The sequence below is a fragment of the Ammospiza caudacuta genome, chromosome 18 (genome assembly GCF_027887145.1).
Source record: "Ammospiza caudacuta isolate bAmmCau1 chromosome 18, bAmmCau1.pri, whole genome shotgun sequence".
NCBI lineage: Eukaryota > Metazoa > Chordata > Aves > Passeriformes > Passerellidae > Ammospiza > Ammospiza caudacuta.
In genome coordinates this window covers 2496908-2514288 of record NC_080610.1, presented here as the reverse complement: position 1 = coordinate 2514288, position 17381 = coordinate 2496908, and the positions used below count along the sequence as shown (strand labels likewise).

Genomic DNA, 17381 nt, shown 5'->3' with positions numbered 1-17381 from the left:
ATAAGGAAAAGCAGCCTCCTGATAAGCTCTGTGCCCAACCCTCCCTAGCCTGGCCCAGGGGGTGGCTGCAGTGCCAGGGGGGCACAGCCAGCTCCACTTTATGGCTCACTGGGTCCCATGGGGTGGCATCCACTGCACATGGACAGCAATGGTTTATTTTCTCAGCATCACAAGGTCACGCTGGAGATGAAGCCAGTGGCATAGTGACTCCAGGAATGGGCACCTGAGCTGCCAGGCTCTGTGTTTCTGGAGAAAACCCCCCTATTCCCTAAATCCCAGTGCTGCCCCACTCAGGACCTACCACAGAGCTGAGCCCATCTGTGCAGAGCAGGAGAAAAACGGCCCTGCCCAAATCCTGGGATTGTTTCTGACATTCCTCTACCCCAGCTCTGAGGGGCTGGGCCAGCATTTCCTGCTCTTCTGATCATTCTGGAACCCAAATGATGCTGGGAGGAGGTGGGACAGTTTGCAGGGAAACAGGAGCATGAGCAGGGCATGTTTCACACAATCAAACCCTTTGCTGGCACCAGTTATAGGTTGCATAACCACCCAAAAATGCCTTATTTATCACTGTGGTGTTAAACGCTCAGATCACACTCCATATCCTTTTAAACCTTCAGCTTTTCAGCTGCTCCCAGTCCTTCACCCCTCGCAGATGACAACCACTTAGGAAAAAGAAATCTTTATTTTATAGGTTTTTTTTGTATACTTGTACACAAGTAAAATAAAATGCATATCTATATATACTGCAATCTTGTGAAGGGGCAGGCAGCATTCTTTAACAAATGCTGCCCGTAAACGTGGTGTGAAGGATGGAATGGAGACGGAAAAACTGCAAGAGTCATCAACATAGGATTAAAACAGCATCAAATCCATTACCTCTGCAAATGGGAACCTGCAACATTGTTCAGTGAGATGGTGAGTTACAAACAGACTTTAGACATTCTTTTCAGAGCATTTCTTACACTTCTTTTTTTTTTTTTTTTCCTGTAAATAAACCACATTTCTTTACCATCTGCTGTAGCAAAAGCTGTTTTGTGGGCAAGTGCAGTTCCGAAGACCAAAGGTATAATTCACAGGTTTCAGGACAAATAAATTATGTACATCTCAGTATTTGTCTTTTCTGTTTTGTTTTGTTTTTGTTTGTTTGTTTGTTTTAATAAAGGCATCCAGTTAAGTTTTGTGTAACAAAGCTTTCTCAGGGTGGATGGGAGTCCTGCTTTTGTTTGCAACATTTATGGAGGTCAGCAAAAGTCGAGTATTAAAGTGTCATCAACCCGGGAAAAGAGTTAATTTTAGCAGAATAACAGTAAGCTCCACACCAAGGGGGGGATCAAAAGGCTTAGGCTGAGCTGTAACGTGGAGCTGTTCCCCTGCTGGGTCAGGCGGCACTGGGCCTTTGATCTGTTCTTTTTAGAGCAGCCCTGCCTCTTTTTGGTTGGGACTGTGGAAGGTTCAATGGGCTCTAGAAATTCGGGTCTCAACTTGGTCAAAGGAGGGTCTACAATGCTGGGGAAGGTCCCAAAGGGGGAATCGTTTATCTGCTTGTTGCTGCCGTTTTTGGAACGGTCCGTCTCCATGTACTTGGGCCTGGACATGTTCTCCTTCTCCTTGAGGTGGTTGTTGGACGAGCGGCTGCTGTGGGAGGAGGGCCCTGCCTTGCCCTTGGCCTCGTAAATGAAGGACTTGTCCATCTCTGGCTGGCAGCACTTGGAGGAGCCGTCGTGGGAGCCCAGCGGGGGCAGCCCCGTTGGGAGCTTGCCCGACCTGGTTTTGGTGCTGAAGACGCTGGTGCGGATCTGGTTGAAGGAGTCCACGCAGCTGTCCAGCTCCGAGCTCTGCAGCCGCTTCAGGTCCCGCCCCGCCAGGCGAGGGGGCAGGTGGCACTCCAGCTCCGAGGAGGAGCCCTTGAACTGCTTAAACCAATTCCAGAGCGAGCGGGCCTGGCAGTCGCAGATCCACTGGTTGCCGTTGAGGCGCAGGTACTGCAGGGACACCAGGGGGGCCATGGTATCCCCCGTGAGCACGGTCAGGTTGTTGTTGAACAGGTACAAGGTCATCACCTTCCCCAGGTCGTGGAAGGCGCGCCGGTGCACCAGGCTCACCCTGTTCTGGTGCAGCAGCAGCCGGTCCAGGTTGATCAGCCCGCGGAAGACGTTCTCCGACAGGCTCTTGATCTTGTTCCCGTGCAAAAACAGGTACGTGAGGTTGGCCAGGTCGATGAAGGTGTCGTCCAGCAGGATCTGGAGGTTATTATCCTGAAGGTAGAGGTACTGCAAGGAGAACAACCCTCGGAAAAGCCCCGTGGAGAGCTCCAGGAGCCCGCAGCGATCCAGGTGGAGGGTGTGGAGGTGCACGAGCCCCCGGAAGGTGACGGGGTTGATGGATTTCAGGTTCGTGTTGTCGCTGAGGTCCAGCTCCTCCAGCTTGGTGAGCCCGTAGAAGGCCCCGGGCTCGATGAGGCTGATGTTGTTGGAGTGGATCCACAGGATGGTCATGTTGCGGCAGGAGGTGAAGCTGGTGGCCCTCACCAGGGTGATCCGGTTGTTGTGCAGGAAGATGCGCTGGCTCTGGATGGGGATCTCCGTGGGGATGGCTGTCAGCCCCTGCTGCTGGCAGCTGATGGTGATCTTGGGTTCACTGTAGCATACGCACGCCCCGGGGCAGGACTCCACTTCTGATGGGATGTTCAAGCAAAGCACCAAAATCAGCAGTTTGCTTCCTGAGGAAGGACAGAAATAGGGTGGGGATTAGGCAGGGTCATGGAGAGCGCTTCTCCTGGCAGAGGAGCCTGAAACTCCGACTCTGAGTGTGGCACCACCAACCACAAACAGATGCCAGGGCAGCCAGTGATTAAAATGTAGGATTAAAAATGGGATTCTGTCACTCAGCTCAAGAGCTTAAATCAATGTACACTTGCAGAGATGGAGTCCCAGTGCCTCCTCTGCCCTGCACCCTCAGGAGGTGAAAGAGTGGGATCAGCGCTTTGGATTTGCACATCCAACACCAGCCCTGTTCCCAAGATCTTACCTGTGAGCAAAGGGACCAAATTCTGGGGCATTTCCCTCTGCCATGGGCACACCTGGCACAGCTCAGCCCCTGGAAAAGCACCTGGGATGTACCAGGGAACCCCAAATCCCATCCCAGCAGTGCCACCAGCTCCTCACTTTGCAGGGTCACGGAACAACTCTTCCAAACAAGCAGGTCTCCCCACACTGCTCTCAAAACATGACTCTGACTTTCCACAAATAATTTTGGACTGATTTGATCTCCTGGGAGAAATAACTGTGAGACATTCCCAGAATAACTTTCAGGTCAGACCTGCCTGGAGAAGTCTCAGGGCCAAAAGGATCCTTTCCTTCTCCTGCTCAAAACTTTAAGCCACATATTCCTCCTTCCTCTCTTCCCATATTTTTTTCCTTTGAACCTGTGCAGCCACCGAGGAAGAAGAGGAAACAGCAGGATTTTCCATTGTGCTGTTGTAGGAGAAAGTCACGTGCAAGGCTTCCTTCAGGGATCCCACCAAGTGTGCAAAGCAGGAACAGATTCCATGTGTCCCAAGCATGCTGGCAGCCCCATGGGGCTGGAAAACCCCAGAGAGGAACAATTTTATTCCTGGTGATGCCCAGCCACTTCCCCAGGAGGTGGGAATCCCAGGGAAGCATCTTGGTTCACCAAATTCCCCAGCTGGGAGCTGGGAATGAGCCTGGGGGGAGGGAGGGGATGGACAGAGCATGGTTCTCCAGAGTCACCTCGAGGGTTCCTGAAGGTCCTGCTAGAGACCTGAGGAGAGCCAGGCTGTTCCCTGCTGCTGGTGGGAAGGGAGGCAGTGCCAGCAGTGCTTTCCCAGCAATTAGCAGCCAGTAATTAGTCTGATTCCTGCAAACGGGAGATAAAATGAATGGAGAGCAGCCAGAGCAGCGGGAGGTTCCATTTGGGAATGCCACATGTGAGCAGGGACACTGTGATTCCTTCCCAGCTCATCACAGCACCTCTGGCCAAAGGAAATGTCCTCCCCACTGCTGGGAATCTCCAGCCCCGGGCCAAGAGCAGCTTTGCTTCTCTTGTGGGAGGGTTTATCCTTTGAAAAACTCTAAATATTGTTCCAGAATGTTGACGCCTCATTACAAAGTAAGGTGGAAAAGCAGAGTGCAAAAAGCCAGACAGGAAAGCCCAGAGGAGCAGAATGGGATGAACTGGGGAGACTGGAGCCAAATCCAGCCTTGCAAATTCCAGGGGGAATCTGAAGGCAGTGGCTGCACCTCCCTTAGAGCTGGCAGGTGCTGACGTGGCCAATGAAACCATGACAAACACCAACAATAACAGATTTTAATCACACAGAAACCTCACCAAATCTTCACTGAAGGAATAACAATTGGAAAAGCCGAGGTGGGAAAGTCTCATTCCTGCAAGAACAGGCCAGAATCCCAGCTTTGGGTGTCAGTCTGGTCAGAACAATTCACCATGTGTGGTTAATAAATCTGATGTGATCCAATAGTCCAATACAAGCAGGAGACTCCCATATATCATATTCCACAAGGGAAAAAAACCCCAGCTCAGCATGCAGAGATAATTGGAGCCTGATGCTATCAGCTGCTGAGCAACCCTGCAAGGCAGAGTTTGAGTGCAGTGTTGTGACACATTTTGGCTGCCTTGTCATGTTTTGACGTGTCACGTCCCATTGCATGAAGCACAGTAAAAGGAGACAGCTGAGACTCCCTGCTGCAGCCATGGCACACCAAGAGCAGCCTCCTGGGAAATTAAAACAGTGCTGGCCACTCTCTGGCCATCCCTCTGCAGCTGATAATGAAACCCCGTGGGCAGAGAAATGGGACTTGCTGGAGCCTCCCTTGGCAGCTCTGTGATTTGGGTGATGGGGCCAGGGGTGGCACTGGAGTCACCTCCTCATGCAACACCTCCCAGTGCAGCAAAACAGGACTGGGACGTGGGGCAGCATCCAGCTGTCCCCAGGCTGCTCCTCCCTGCCACGGCCTGGGGACAACCCAGCCACAGCCTGAGTGCATCCCACAGCCCTTAGGATGGGAAACAGCAGAGGGAATGCAAAAACCCACTGCCAACAGAAAGGAGGCACAATGACACCATCCCTGTCCCAGCTCCACCTGAGGACACGGTACATCCATGTAAATCCCTGTGTACATGGGGAGAGAGCTGCTGGCATGAGCCATGAGCATCACCCTGCCCTGTGCCAGCTGTCCCACAGCTGGGTGGGCACAGGTGACCCACAGGGTCTCCCTTCCCCTGGGGAGCTCCTGGCCAGGCAGCAGGGTCCTGCCCAGCTCCTGACTGTGCCCAGGAGGACAGGGGCACATCCTGCTGCCAGGTTTGGCTCCAGGAGGGCAGGGGCACATCCTGCTGCCAGGTTTGGCTCCAGGAGGACAGGGGCACATCCTGCTGCCAGGCTCTGCCCCCCTGTCCCGCCCCCATGCCCCGAGGCTGCCAGCAGCGCTGACTCAGTGGCACTGAGAGCTGCTGGGAAATTAATTACAGCAGGGCCAGGCTGTGCGCTTTAATTAGGGACCTGGTGTTCATGAGCTGCTCGGATTAGCTCCTTCCAGCGAGACAGCTCCTGTCAATCATCCCCCAAAGCCTTTTTCCAGTGGCTTTCCCAGCGTGCAGCCCAGCCGTGTCATGGCTGACCCATGGCACTGCCCAGCCTGTCAGTCCCAGCCAGGGCAGGGCCAGGGGGAAGGACAGGAGTGGGTGAAGCCATGGGAAGCCAAGTTGACCCTTCTGTCCCCAGCCAGGCTGGGTGTGCAGTGACAGAGACCCCAGGGACCCTGCCACAGCTTTCCCTGCTCCCCCAAACCCTTCTGCAGTGACTGATGTCCAACCAGCAGCTGTGCCTGCTCTCAGTGTGTCCCAGACCCCAGTGGACACCAAGTGCCATCAGCCACCCAGACCTTGCACAGGGATATTTTAATTTGTTTTCCTGGAGCACTGGGTTCAACTCTGGCCCTGAGCTCCTTACTTTTCCAGGAAACCCCCCTGCCCTGAGGCCAGAAGGACCGGAGACATTCAAGGCCAGGTTGGACGGGGCTTGGGGCAACCTGGGGTAGTGGAAGGTCTCAGGGGGTGGAACAAGATAAGCTTAAAGGTCCTTCCCAACCCAAAGCATTCCAGGGTTCTGTGATTCAGGGGTGTCAGGGAGGAGAGAGGTCAGCAGGTTCCCTGTCTGCCCATTCCCAGCTCCCAGTGGGGAACAGCATCCTCCCTTCACCTTCCAGATAAATTCCATCCTGACTGCTGTATCTGCATCATCACCAATGCATGTTGATCCTCCACCTCCAGCTGGACCCTCCCACCTCAGCTCCCATCTCAGTGCCCATCCCTGAGGAAAAGGCTCTTGGAATGACACCTGTCCCCTCCTCTCTTAGCTGAGAAACCATCCCTCCCTCTTCCAGCAAATGATTAAAACTTAACTCGAGAGTTCCTATCAAAAGCAAAACATGAAAGAAACTCCAGAACCTGGAAACCTTCAGTCCCTCCAAGACTTCGGCTTTGAGTTTAGCATTTGTTCCTCCAGAGCTTTCTTGAAAGCCAGAAAGCTCCTTCAGTGAAGCTGCAGCTTCCCCTTTGCCATTCCCGAGCGTTCTGACTCATGGAACTGGAAGCAATTAAAGTGGGTCCATTATCTGCTCTCCACTGCTCCCCCGGGCCATCGCCTTGTCAAACGTGGCAATTAGAAAGAAAAGGCTCCGGGGGCCTCCAACAGATGCTTTACAAACTTTTTTCAGGAGGCCAGAGCGAGCTGCAATGCGATGCCCTTTGCAGAGCCCGGCCTCTCCCCGCTGCTCCGCTCTGCCATTGATTCGGAGATATTCTAATGTGCCTTTCCTGCAGTGCGGGGTCAATAATCATCAGAATTCTCTCCTGCTCGGACATAAAGGCAACATTTCACAATACAAAGCCTTTTGCTGATGCACACAGCGTTTCGCCTTTGTTTATTAGCAGGGACACGCTGAAGCTGCCGAATTCCCCACTCGGAGTGGGCATCGTTTGAAAATCCATGGGCATCGTTTGAAATTCCATGGGCATCGTTTGAAATCTTGCCCTTGGTTGCTCCTGGTGCCTCCTGCTCTGTCCCGTGCCAAAGGTGGGGCTGTGCCTGTGCCACGGGGAAGAGGGCAGCGCTTTGATGCATTTCAATGGAGGTGGATGGAGAGGTCAGTGAGGAAGGACAATCGGCTCGGAGTGGTCTGGAATTTCCTCTAGAAGAGAGGATGGGGGTGAAGCTTTGCCTCCGTGGAACACCTGGGACAGGCACCAGAGTCACAGCTGTGGGGCACAGCAGGTCCTGCCACCCCAGGCAGATGCAGCACAGCATTTTGGGGCTGAAAAAGGTCCTGGGGTGTCAGACACCCCTCTCAGGTGGGACAGACAGCCAGGTCACTGCAGTGGGTGAGCTCTGGGGTTCTGCTGGGGATGCTCCAGGTCCAGGGGTCACAGCTCACACCAGAACACTGGGGATGAATCCCAGCAGCCTGAAAATAGGGAGCTGATTCCCTTTTGAGCACGGCTAGAGGCCTGAGGCAGCAAGACTGCTGCAAGCAGGATTGGTGCAGCTCCATGTAAGACCTGTGCCAGCCCTGCCTGGAGCTGCTGGGATGGGAGCAGCAGAGGGGCAGTGATTTAGGCACCTGAATCCCACCCCTGGCTTGTCCCTGATCCCACATCCTCTGGGACTGCATCCAGACCCATTGACCTTTGGGACTGAGGAGCTTTTCCTTGCCTTTGGCAGCACAGCCCCTCCAGCACATCCTGCACAGGGTTTGAGCAGGAGAAACCCCAGCTGTGGTCAGGACTGAAAGGTCATTTCTGTAATGCATCTCAGGCAGTGCATGTGCCAGCTCCTCACTTCAGGTCTTCATCTTCCCATCTTAAATCGCACTCCCTTCATGTGGTTTCTAGATTTAATATTGCAGGGATATTTTGAAGGGAAGCAGGTAAAAACGAGTTCTATCTTGTGCAATTCTTCCACAGCATCCTCCCAAAGCTCCAGGGGGGTTGGAGCACTGGTTCTTCAGCATAGCTGGGGCTGAGCTCCACGGCTCATTCCAGGAGCTCAGGGCAGCACAGCCTTCCCTGGACAGCTCCATCCTTCCCTGGAATGTGCCAAAGCAGCTCCACTTGTGGGGCTCCCCATCCCTGCCACTGGCTCTCCCTCACTCCCAAAATTTTGGCAGCAGCCTGGCTTTAGCCTAAGAACATTTGGTCAGAGTTTTGCTTTTGGTGCTTTGCCAGCATTTCCCTGGGCAGCAGCAGGGAGAGGAAGGAGAAGGGCAGAGTGAGCACTTTGTATTTCAGCCGATTTGAATGAGAACCCAACAAGAAGCACAAAAATTAAAGTTCCTTCTGTAGCCAGAGGGTTTCCATGCTGCTGAATTCCCAAGGCTTGCTGCAAGGCACGGAGGTGTGAGAGCTGCTCAGAGAAAAGGTCACAGAACCCTTCTGAGGGAAATACCAAGGGAGTCACCAGGTCCCTGGTTAACAATAACAATTATCAATTATTACAGCCCAGCAGTGCCCTGGGAGACCAGGGAATGGGAAAAGTCCTGATTCCAATAAAAGAAGGTGAGGAGAGCTGCAGGGAGCCAGGCCAGGGACATTTGGGCTGGGCTGAGGTGGGATCCAGGAGCAGACAGGGGTGGGAATGCAGCTCTGAATGGTGGGAGTGTTTCCCTGGCACTTTCCCCAAGCCCTGGGCAAACAGTGGCTGAGGCAGAGCTTCCCTGGCTCCCCACCACACAGAAAACCTTCTTTCCCCTCTTGGGGATTCTTCCAAGTCCCAGGTCCCTGTGGGAATGCTGCTCCAGATGTTTTTGCTGTACTCCACAGTGCAATACTTGGGGTGCAGGGTCAGCTCGGACCATGGCAGAGGTGCAGAGGGATTGGGCAGAGATTTACAGGGAATTCTGCAGAAGTTCAGATGGAAAATTTCAGAGGATCAGATGGAGTTTTGCAGAGGTTCAGAGGGATCATGGCAGAGGTTTAGATGGAATTTTCCAGGTGTTCAAATGGAAAATGACAGAGGTTCAGGTGGACAATTGCAGAGGTTCAGATGGAGTTTTGCCAAGGTTCAGATGGAGTTTTGCAGAAGTTCGGGTGAAATTTTGCAGAGGTTCAGGTGGAATTTTGGAGAGGTTCATGTGGAATTTTGGAGAGGTTCAGGTGGAATTTTGGAGAGGTTCACGTGGAATTTTGCAGAGGTTCAGGTGGAATTTTGCAGCGCTTCAGATGGAGTTTTGCAGAGGTTCAGACGGAGTTTTGCAGAGGTTCACATGGAATTTTGGAGAGGTTCAGGTGGAATTTTGCAGCGCTTCAGATGGAGTTTTGCAGAGGTTCAGACGGAGTTTTGCAGAGGTTGAGGTGGAATTTTGCAGAGCTTCAGGTGGAATTTTGCAGAGGTTCAGGAGGAGTTTTGCAGAGGTTCAGGTGGAATTTTTCAGATATTTAGATGGACTTTGCAGAGCTTTGGATGGACAATTGCAGAGATTCAGATGGAATTTTGCACAGATTTAGATGGACAGCTGCAGAGGTTTAAACAAATGTATACAGGGCTTCAGATGGACTTTTAGAGATGTTCCACAGCTTCTCTGGCAATTCCATTTTAGCACCTCCCCTCCCTTACAGGGAACAATAAATAAGGACTTGGCCAACCCACACAGGTCAAAGACGGTATTTAAAATTATTTTAATGAAATCAGGAATAATCTTTGAGGTTCTTAAGCACTGAAAACCTGACCTAGTTATTCCTATGGAGAGGCACTGGGAAATGCAATGGCTACACCAGCCCATTTTGCAGTGAGTGCTCTGCTCCTCACCTGGTGGGGCTCTCTCTGCCAGGCCCATCAGCACAAGCAGAATTTTCAGCTGTTCTCATGTCATACAAAACAAATCTGCATGGTTGCCACCTGGCCTCTTTCCATTTGTGGCACAACTGGAAGGGGAAAGCTCCTGACCTTTTAAAGGGAGAAAATGATGAGCTTAAAGTAAAGCATGGAGCATTCCTGTGGAAAAGGGCTCTTAGGTGGGTTTGGGCTTGGCACAGATCAACCCTGCTCCTTTCTGTGCAGACACTGCAGGTCTCAGATGCTGCTGCCCACCCAAACTCCCAGTATTCCCATTCCCTTCCCCAGAACTGGTTTCCCCAGTGCAAGCAGGAGTGTGGCCCTTGTCAGGATGTGATGATGTCTGGAGCTGGAACACCCATGGACATGTCCAGCTCTCCTGAACACACTCCTGATGCAAAGCCTTGTCCTGGTGCCCTCTCCAGCAGTGGGACAGCACAGCAGCAGGACAGGGAGCACGGGGGGTTTGTAGGGATTGGGCTCAGAGCAGGTGAGTTTGACTTTTGCCAGGTACCAAATTCCACAGAGGGCAGAATCTCCAGGAGGGGGACAGAGCAGGGGCCAGCTGTGCCAAAGGGACCCGAGGCTGTGGGAGCTGGATGGGAAGCAGAAAAAGCCCAAAGAGAAGGTGAAAGCACACGGCCTTGAATGTGCATTTGGAAAACTTGAGACACCAAAAGGGGAAGGGAATGGGCAGGAAGGCAGCAGAGCAGGGAGAGATCCCTGAAGGGCTGCAGGCATCTGCTGAGCTCTCCAAATCCCACTGAATTAATCCTGGAGCGCAGCTCTGAGTGGCTGCTGTGATCCTGATCCACCTCCCCGGGCTGCACTGGACACCTGCCAGGCTGGGCCCAGCCACATTGAGCACAGGGAGACGAGGAGGAGGAGGAGAGAGGGGTCCTTCCTCACAGCCTGGCAGAACAAGAGGTTCTCCCAGAACCAGAAATTCCCACGGAATTTCTTCTATCCTACAACCTCAAAAATACCCCCAGCAAAATCATAAACACAGTCAAAACTTCCTTCTTAATCAGCCTAATCCCAAAAACAATTTACATCCATTCCGGAACAGAAAGCCTCACCTCTTTCTGGGAATGAAAGTTCATCATAAGCTTCAAAATCCCCATCAGCCTAAAAATAGACTTCTACTCTCTTACCTTCTTCCCCATTGCACTGTTTGTATCATGATCCATCCTACAATTCACAACACGATATATATATGTGAAGATGAATGAGTTCATCTTTAAGGTGTCTTCCCACCCAAACCATCCCAGGGTTACATGAACTGTCACAGCTGCACTTTCTCCAAGTGACAGCCACCAATGGCCATGGTATTGTCACAGTTGTCACAGGATTATGGGATGGTCTGGCTGGGAAGGGACCTTAAATCCCATCCCATCCCACCCCTGCCATGGCAGGGACACCTCCCACTGTCCCAGGTGCTCCCAGCCCCAGTGTCCAGCCTGGCCTTGGGCACTGCCAGGGATCCAGGGGCAGCCACAGCTGCTCTGGGCACCCTGTGCCAGGGCCTGCCCACCCTCCCATGGAAGGATTTCTTCCCCAGATCTGTCCCTGTCATGCTGCCTTTTCCCAAGAGTCTCATGGCCAAAACCCACACCCAGCCCAGTAAAGCCAAACCCAGCAGATCCCTAAGAACGAGACCAGAAAACCTGTTCCTGGTTCCAACTCTCTGCTGAGGGCACCCTAAATCATCCCAGTCCTCATTGCCATCCTCTCCAGTTGGGATGCATCCAGCACACTGCACGAGCAGGATCATGTGTGATCCTGCCACCCTTCCATCCCCGCGCTGGGAAGAATGAAGTGACAAAATATTCACTGTGAATCACAAGCAGCTCCTCCAGAATTCAGGATTATCTGTGCCATTTCTGTAAAAAATCAGGGACAAACAGGTGTCCAAAGGAAGGAAATGCAGGTTCCTGAGATGATTAAGGTCTCCCATGGGGCACAGAGTACCTCTTCCAAACCTTTTCAGGAAGAAGGAGAGGTTCCTGCAGCTCCAAAGCTGGCGTTGGTGGCTGCTCTGTGTGTGAGTGACTCAGGGATGGGAGAGGTGAAGCTCCAGATGGAATTTACACCTGCTCCCCCCCAGCCATCTGGGACTGCACCCCCTGCCAGCTGCAAATCCCACCCCCACAGCTTCTGGAAGAGCCCCTTGCCCAAGGCAGCATTTTCCTTGGTTTTCCTCTCAAATAACATTATCTCAGTTTTTGCTTGCAGACCCAGCAGCTGCATCATGTGGAATGCAGGAATGAAGCTCAGGAAAGAGCCTAGAAGGGAAAATTGTTCCAAACATCCCCCATGGCCTCAGTTTGGTCGTGTGTGGATGCAGAGTGAGCAAACAGCCCCAGGCAGGACAGGGAGGGGGAGAACATTCCAACCCAACCTTGGACACAGCCAGCTCCCAGAGAACAGTGGAACAAGCACGGGAGAGAGCAGATACAGGGCACTGGAGAGCAGATTTCTCTTCCCTGCTCACAGCTTGTTGCTCCCCTTGCTGGGCCTGGAGGACCAGAGCTCTCCAGATATCCTCAGGTTTGTCACCTGGAGCAGGAGAGGAGCAGAGCTGGGATCTGTGAGGTCTCCACATCAATGTGGCCTTCAGCAGGTTCAGGACATCCCTGATCCCCCCTGGGATACCCAGTCCCTCCAGCCTGGCCACACTCCCCTTCTCCCTTCTATTGTATTTGTGTTCCCTTCAGGGGAGGGAGGGGAGGAAAGGAAGGAAAGGAAAGAAAGGAAGGAAAGGAAGGAAAGGAAGGAAAGAAGGAAGGATGCATCTGACTCCATGTTCTCAGAAGGCTAATTTATTATTTTATGATACTATATTATATAAAAGAATGCTATACCAAACTATACTGCAGAATACAGAAGGGATACTTAGTGCTAAAAAGATAGCAATGTAAACTCCTGACTCTTTCCAGAGTCCTGACACAGCTTGGCCTCAATTGGCCAAAGAGTGAAAACAACTCACAGCAGAATCCAATGGAACAATCACCAGTGGGTAAACAATCTCCAAACACATTCCACATGAGCAAAACACAGGAGAAGCAAATGAGATAATTATTGTTTTCTTTTTCTCTGAGGCTTCTCAGCTTCCCAGGAGAAAAACCCTGGGTGAAGGGATTTTTCAGAGAAAATGTGAATGCCACACCCTCCTTACCCCTTTCTCCCAGCATCTCTCTCAGCTCCTGGCACACACCCCTGGCTCGTCCTTTCATTCCCAGATCAAGCTGGGACTGGTTTTGGTGTGTTTGTCTCAGGTGAGTGCAGCTCTCTCAGCCACGCTCCTCAGGTGAGGAGCACAACACCCACACCTCTAGAAATAAACATATTGCTCTGAAATGTGCCAAGCTGAGCAAGGACACAACAGGCTGCTAATTACACAGCTCCCTGTTTTCCTGGGAATCAGGATGTGAGCAATGGGGAAAGGATCCCAGCAGGGTTTGAGCCCCTGGTGCTGGGCTGAGCTGCCCTCACCTCGCACTCACCCTGAGATCCCACAGATCTCTTCCACCAGAAATTCACACCAGACTTCCATGCCCAAAGTCTCATTGCAGGCAGAGAAATAACAGCCCCCTCCTGCTTTTTCTCTCCTGGATAAATCTCCTGTTCCACTGCAGCCTCCCCTGTTCCCTGTGTCCATCCATTTCCCCACTGCAGGGCATTAAGTGTCCATAATAACCTGCTCTCCAATGGGGCCTTCAATCAGTTTTTGGCCCTGCAGCTCCCAGGTGCTAGAGATGCCCCCATTCCCTGCTCCCAGGTGAGCACCTGCTGGATTTCAATCCCCTTTTTCCTGCTGTCCCTCTCCCAGGCAGCTGCAGTTGCTCTGCATTGGAGCCCTGCCTTCAGCTTTATCCATCAGGGCAAAATCCCAGCCAGCTGCACGGGCAGCAATTTATAGATATGTTCTGGATCATTCATGAAAACAGGGAAATACAGCAGGGTGGAAGCTGAATCCTGCAAAGCTCCTGTGCAAGCAGCTTGTTCTGCACTGATCCTCCACCAACAATCGCATTTTGAGGGCTTTAAGCTGCCTGTTTCTTAATCCATTTAATAACTGCCCATTGATTCCAGAGACAGGATATTCCCCGCCATGGAAATCGAGCTCCTGACATAAATCTGAATTTGTAATGATAATCCAGATCCATGAGCAGAGGCTGGGGAGGTTTGTGCACATCTCATCCACCAGGACATCGGTCCAAGCCTGGGGCTTGCTGACATCGAGGCGATGCCATCAATAAATAATTGTGACAGCAATACCTTCAAAAACAACATCAGAGAGAGAAAAAAGGAGACAACAGGGTTTAGAAAATAATTCTGGGAAATATAGCAGTGGAAATTATTGGTGTTTCACGGAATGGTAGAATCAATCAGGTTGGAAAAGCCCTCTAAGTTTTCCAAGTCCAAGTGGCAACCCAGTGCTGTTGAACCACAGGGATTTGGTTCCCAAATGCCACGGGGACATGTCTCTGGAGCACTCCCAGGGACGGTGACTCCCTGGACAGCCTGGTCCAGTGCTTTTCCAGGTATTTTTCCAGTGCTTTTCCAGGTATTTTTATCTGGATTTCTGTGCCTTTGATCCTTAGCTCTGTTAACATCTCCTCTTTCTCCACAGCACAGCTCCTGAGCTGAGCAGCCTCTCCTCACCTCTGGGGCTTTCACACTTGCTGCTTCCAACCTTCCCTGGCCTTCCCTGCCTCTGGGAATCCTCTTGTTTTCAGGTTTATAAGGAATTAGAGCCAGGATCTTGTCAGCAAGTTCTGGCCATGCTCCCACCCACACTCCTGAGGAAGGGCTGGAGCATCCATCCCTGTGGGATTATTGTCCATAAACCATCCCTGTGGCTATTGTCCATAAACCATCCTGGAGGATGGGCTCTCATGCTGGCTGGACATCCCTCTCCACGGTTGTTGGAGCATTCAGGATCATTGCAGAGGAAAGAAAAGATTTCCTTGAATAAACAGGATTTTCTCCTTCCCATGGGAGCTGTTTGTCCCCAGAACTGGGTGTTCTTGTCACCCCTCCAGCCCTGGCAGGGCCCCCTGTCCTTCCCCTGCCACCCCAGGCTCACAGGCTCAGCCTGGCCCTGAGCTCAGCCCCTGGGGCTCATTCCTCAATTGTCACCATGATATTTCCTGAAAAATCCCTTTGCCAGGATTTCCTCTCCTGGGATGATGAGAAGCCTCAGCTTCTCCCTGTTTTGTTGCTTTGGAATGTGGTTTGGAGAATTGTTTACTCAGCATGGGAATTGATTTAATTAATGACCAATCACAGTCCAGCTGTGTCGGGACTCTGGTCAGTCATGAGTTTTTATTATTCATTCTTGTCCAGCCTTCTGATGTCTCCTTTCTCTTTCTTTAGTGTAGTTTTAGTATAGCATATGATAGATATGATATTATATGATAATATTGTAATATTATATAATAATATAATATAATATGTAAATATATAATATTATAATATAATATAATATAATATAATATAATATTATATTATATTATATTATATTATATTATATTATATTATATTATATTATATTATATTACAAAATAATAAATCAGCCTTTTGAGAACTTGGAGTCAAATTCTCATCTCTCACTTCATCCTGGGGATCTTCACAACACCACACTCAATTGAAAGAACCAAACCACCTTTGAAGACAATCGCCATCCCATAGCCAGGCCCTGCAAGTGTCCAGGACAGAGAATTCCCACCCTCCAGAGCCCTTCCACAGCAATAGGGCTCCCTTCCCATAAATGCCTGTTAATATTTCATGGGACTAAGTGAATTTCTTTCCATTTCATTTGCCATCTTTGTTTAATTCACCTCCTGCAGCACGAAGAAGAGACCAATGACCAACTGCTGATGTGGGGGAAATATGAATAATCTCGTCAAAGGAATGAAGTCAAGTGAAAAAAAGGAAGAAATTGGTCAAATTATGAATAGAAATTACAGCAGAATCACAGAAATGCAACTGGAAAGCTCAAACCTGCAGGAGCAATAACATCAGGCACCCAAATAGCACCTCATGGGTAATACATTCACTTCCAAGCAGAATATCCCATCTCTTCCAGCTGGAAAAGCCTCAGCCCAGCATATTCACAAGGGTTTTTGTGGGGGATTTCTCATATTATGCAAGTCAAGGAAAAAGAAGAGTAAATCTTGTGGGTTTGAAGACAGAAAAAAAAAAAAAAATCTCCTCATGTTCTCCTGCTCTATTTTTTCCTGGCAAAGTGAAAGCCAGCTCTCCTTTCCCTGGGGAAATGATTTGTGCAGCTTCTGACAGGAGCAAGGACAAGGAGCACAAACCCTGCTGGCTCCAGCTGGAACTCTCCAGACATCCTCCCCAAAGTGTTCCTGTGCCAGCCTTGCTTCCAGCCCTGCTCAGCATTCCCACCTCTCAACCCAAAGCTCCACAAAAAGTGTCCAGCAAATCCCCCCCAGCCTCATAGGGGGCACCATGGGACCTCTCACAGGAAAAGCGGGAATGCTTTGGATTGAAGCTGGAATTCCAAATTGTCACTACTCCTGATGCCTCTGTCTCTGCCTTCCCTCCCTGGAGGACTTTTTCAGAGCAAACTCAGCCAATCTCCCCTCAGCTCCAGAGCCCAAATCCCAAATCACTGCTGGTGGAAATGGTTCCTCCCAGGATGTGATGCTGCTGGTTCTGCCTTACCACACGTGATCTCTTCCTTCCTGCTCTCCTCTTTAGCTATAATTTGGGGTGACACCCCCTTACACAGCCCTTTTTATGGGAACACAGCCCAAACCCTGTTCCCCTGTGCACAGCCTGCTCAGACCCACACGGGGCTCTGCAGGAGGGTGACAGCAAATCAGGGTGACAGAGGAACCAGGGACAAATCCTGCTCTGTTCTGTGCATGTCCTGGCCTGATCCCACAGAGTGGGGACCAAGGGAGGGGATTCTGTCCCTCTGTCCCACCCAGGTGAGACCCCACCTGCAGAGCTGCCCCAGCCCTGGGCCCAGCACAGGAGGGACCTGGAGCTGCTGGGGAGAGCCCAGAGGAGGCACCAGAGATGCTGCAAGGGCTGGAGCCAGGCTGGGAGAGCTGGGGGTGCTCACCTGGAGAGGAGAAGGCTCCAGGGAGAGCTCAGAGCCCCTTGCAGGGCCTGAAGGGGCTCCAGGAGAGCTGGAGAGGGACTGGGGACAAGGGATGGAGGGACAGGACACAGGGAATGGCTCCCAGTGCCAGAGGGCAGGGCTGGATGGGATCTTGGGAATTGGGAATTGTTCCCTGGCAGGGTGGGCAGGCCCTGGCACAGGTGCCCAGAGCAGCTGTGGCTGCCCCTGGATCCCTGGCAGTGCCCAAGGCCAGGCTGGACACTGGGGCTGGAGCAGCCTGGGACAGTGGGAGGTGTCCCTGCTATGGCAGAGGTGGCACTGGATGGCATTTAAAAGGTTCCTTCCAACCCAGACTGTTCTGTGGTTCCATGAGTGAAGCAGCAGCAGCAACCTATCCTTGGGACAAGGGGC

The 17381-nt window shown here is 51.6% G+C and overlaps 1 protein-coding gene across 1 annotated transcript in view; it reads right to left on the bottom strand.

Moving 5' to 3' along the window:
- Nucleotides 1-752: 752 nt before the first annotated feature.
- Nucleotides 753-17381, bottom strand: part of RTN4R (reticulon 4 receptor) — a 92324-nt gene continuing 75695 nt past the window's right edge. Inside the window, exon 2 of the mRNA XM_058816870.1 lies at nucleotides 753-2722. Coding sequence (XP_058672853.1) covers nucleotides 1296-2722 — 1427 coding nt within the window. The 3' untranslated portion in view covers nucleotides 753-1295. The remainder of the gene's footprint in view (nucleotides 2723-17381) is intronic.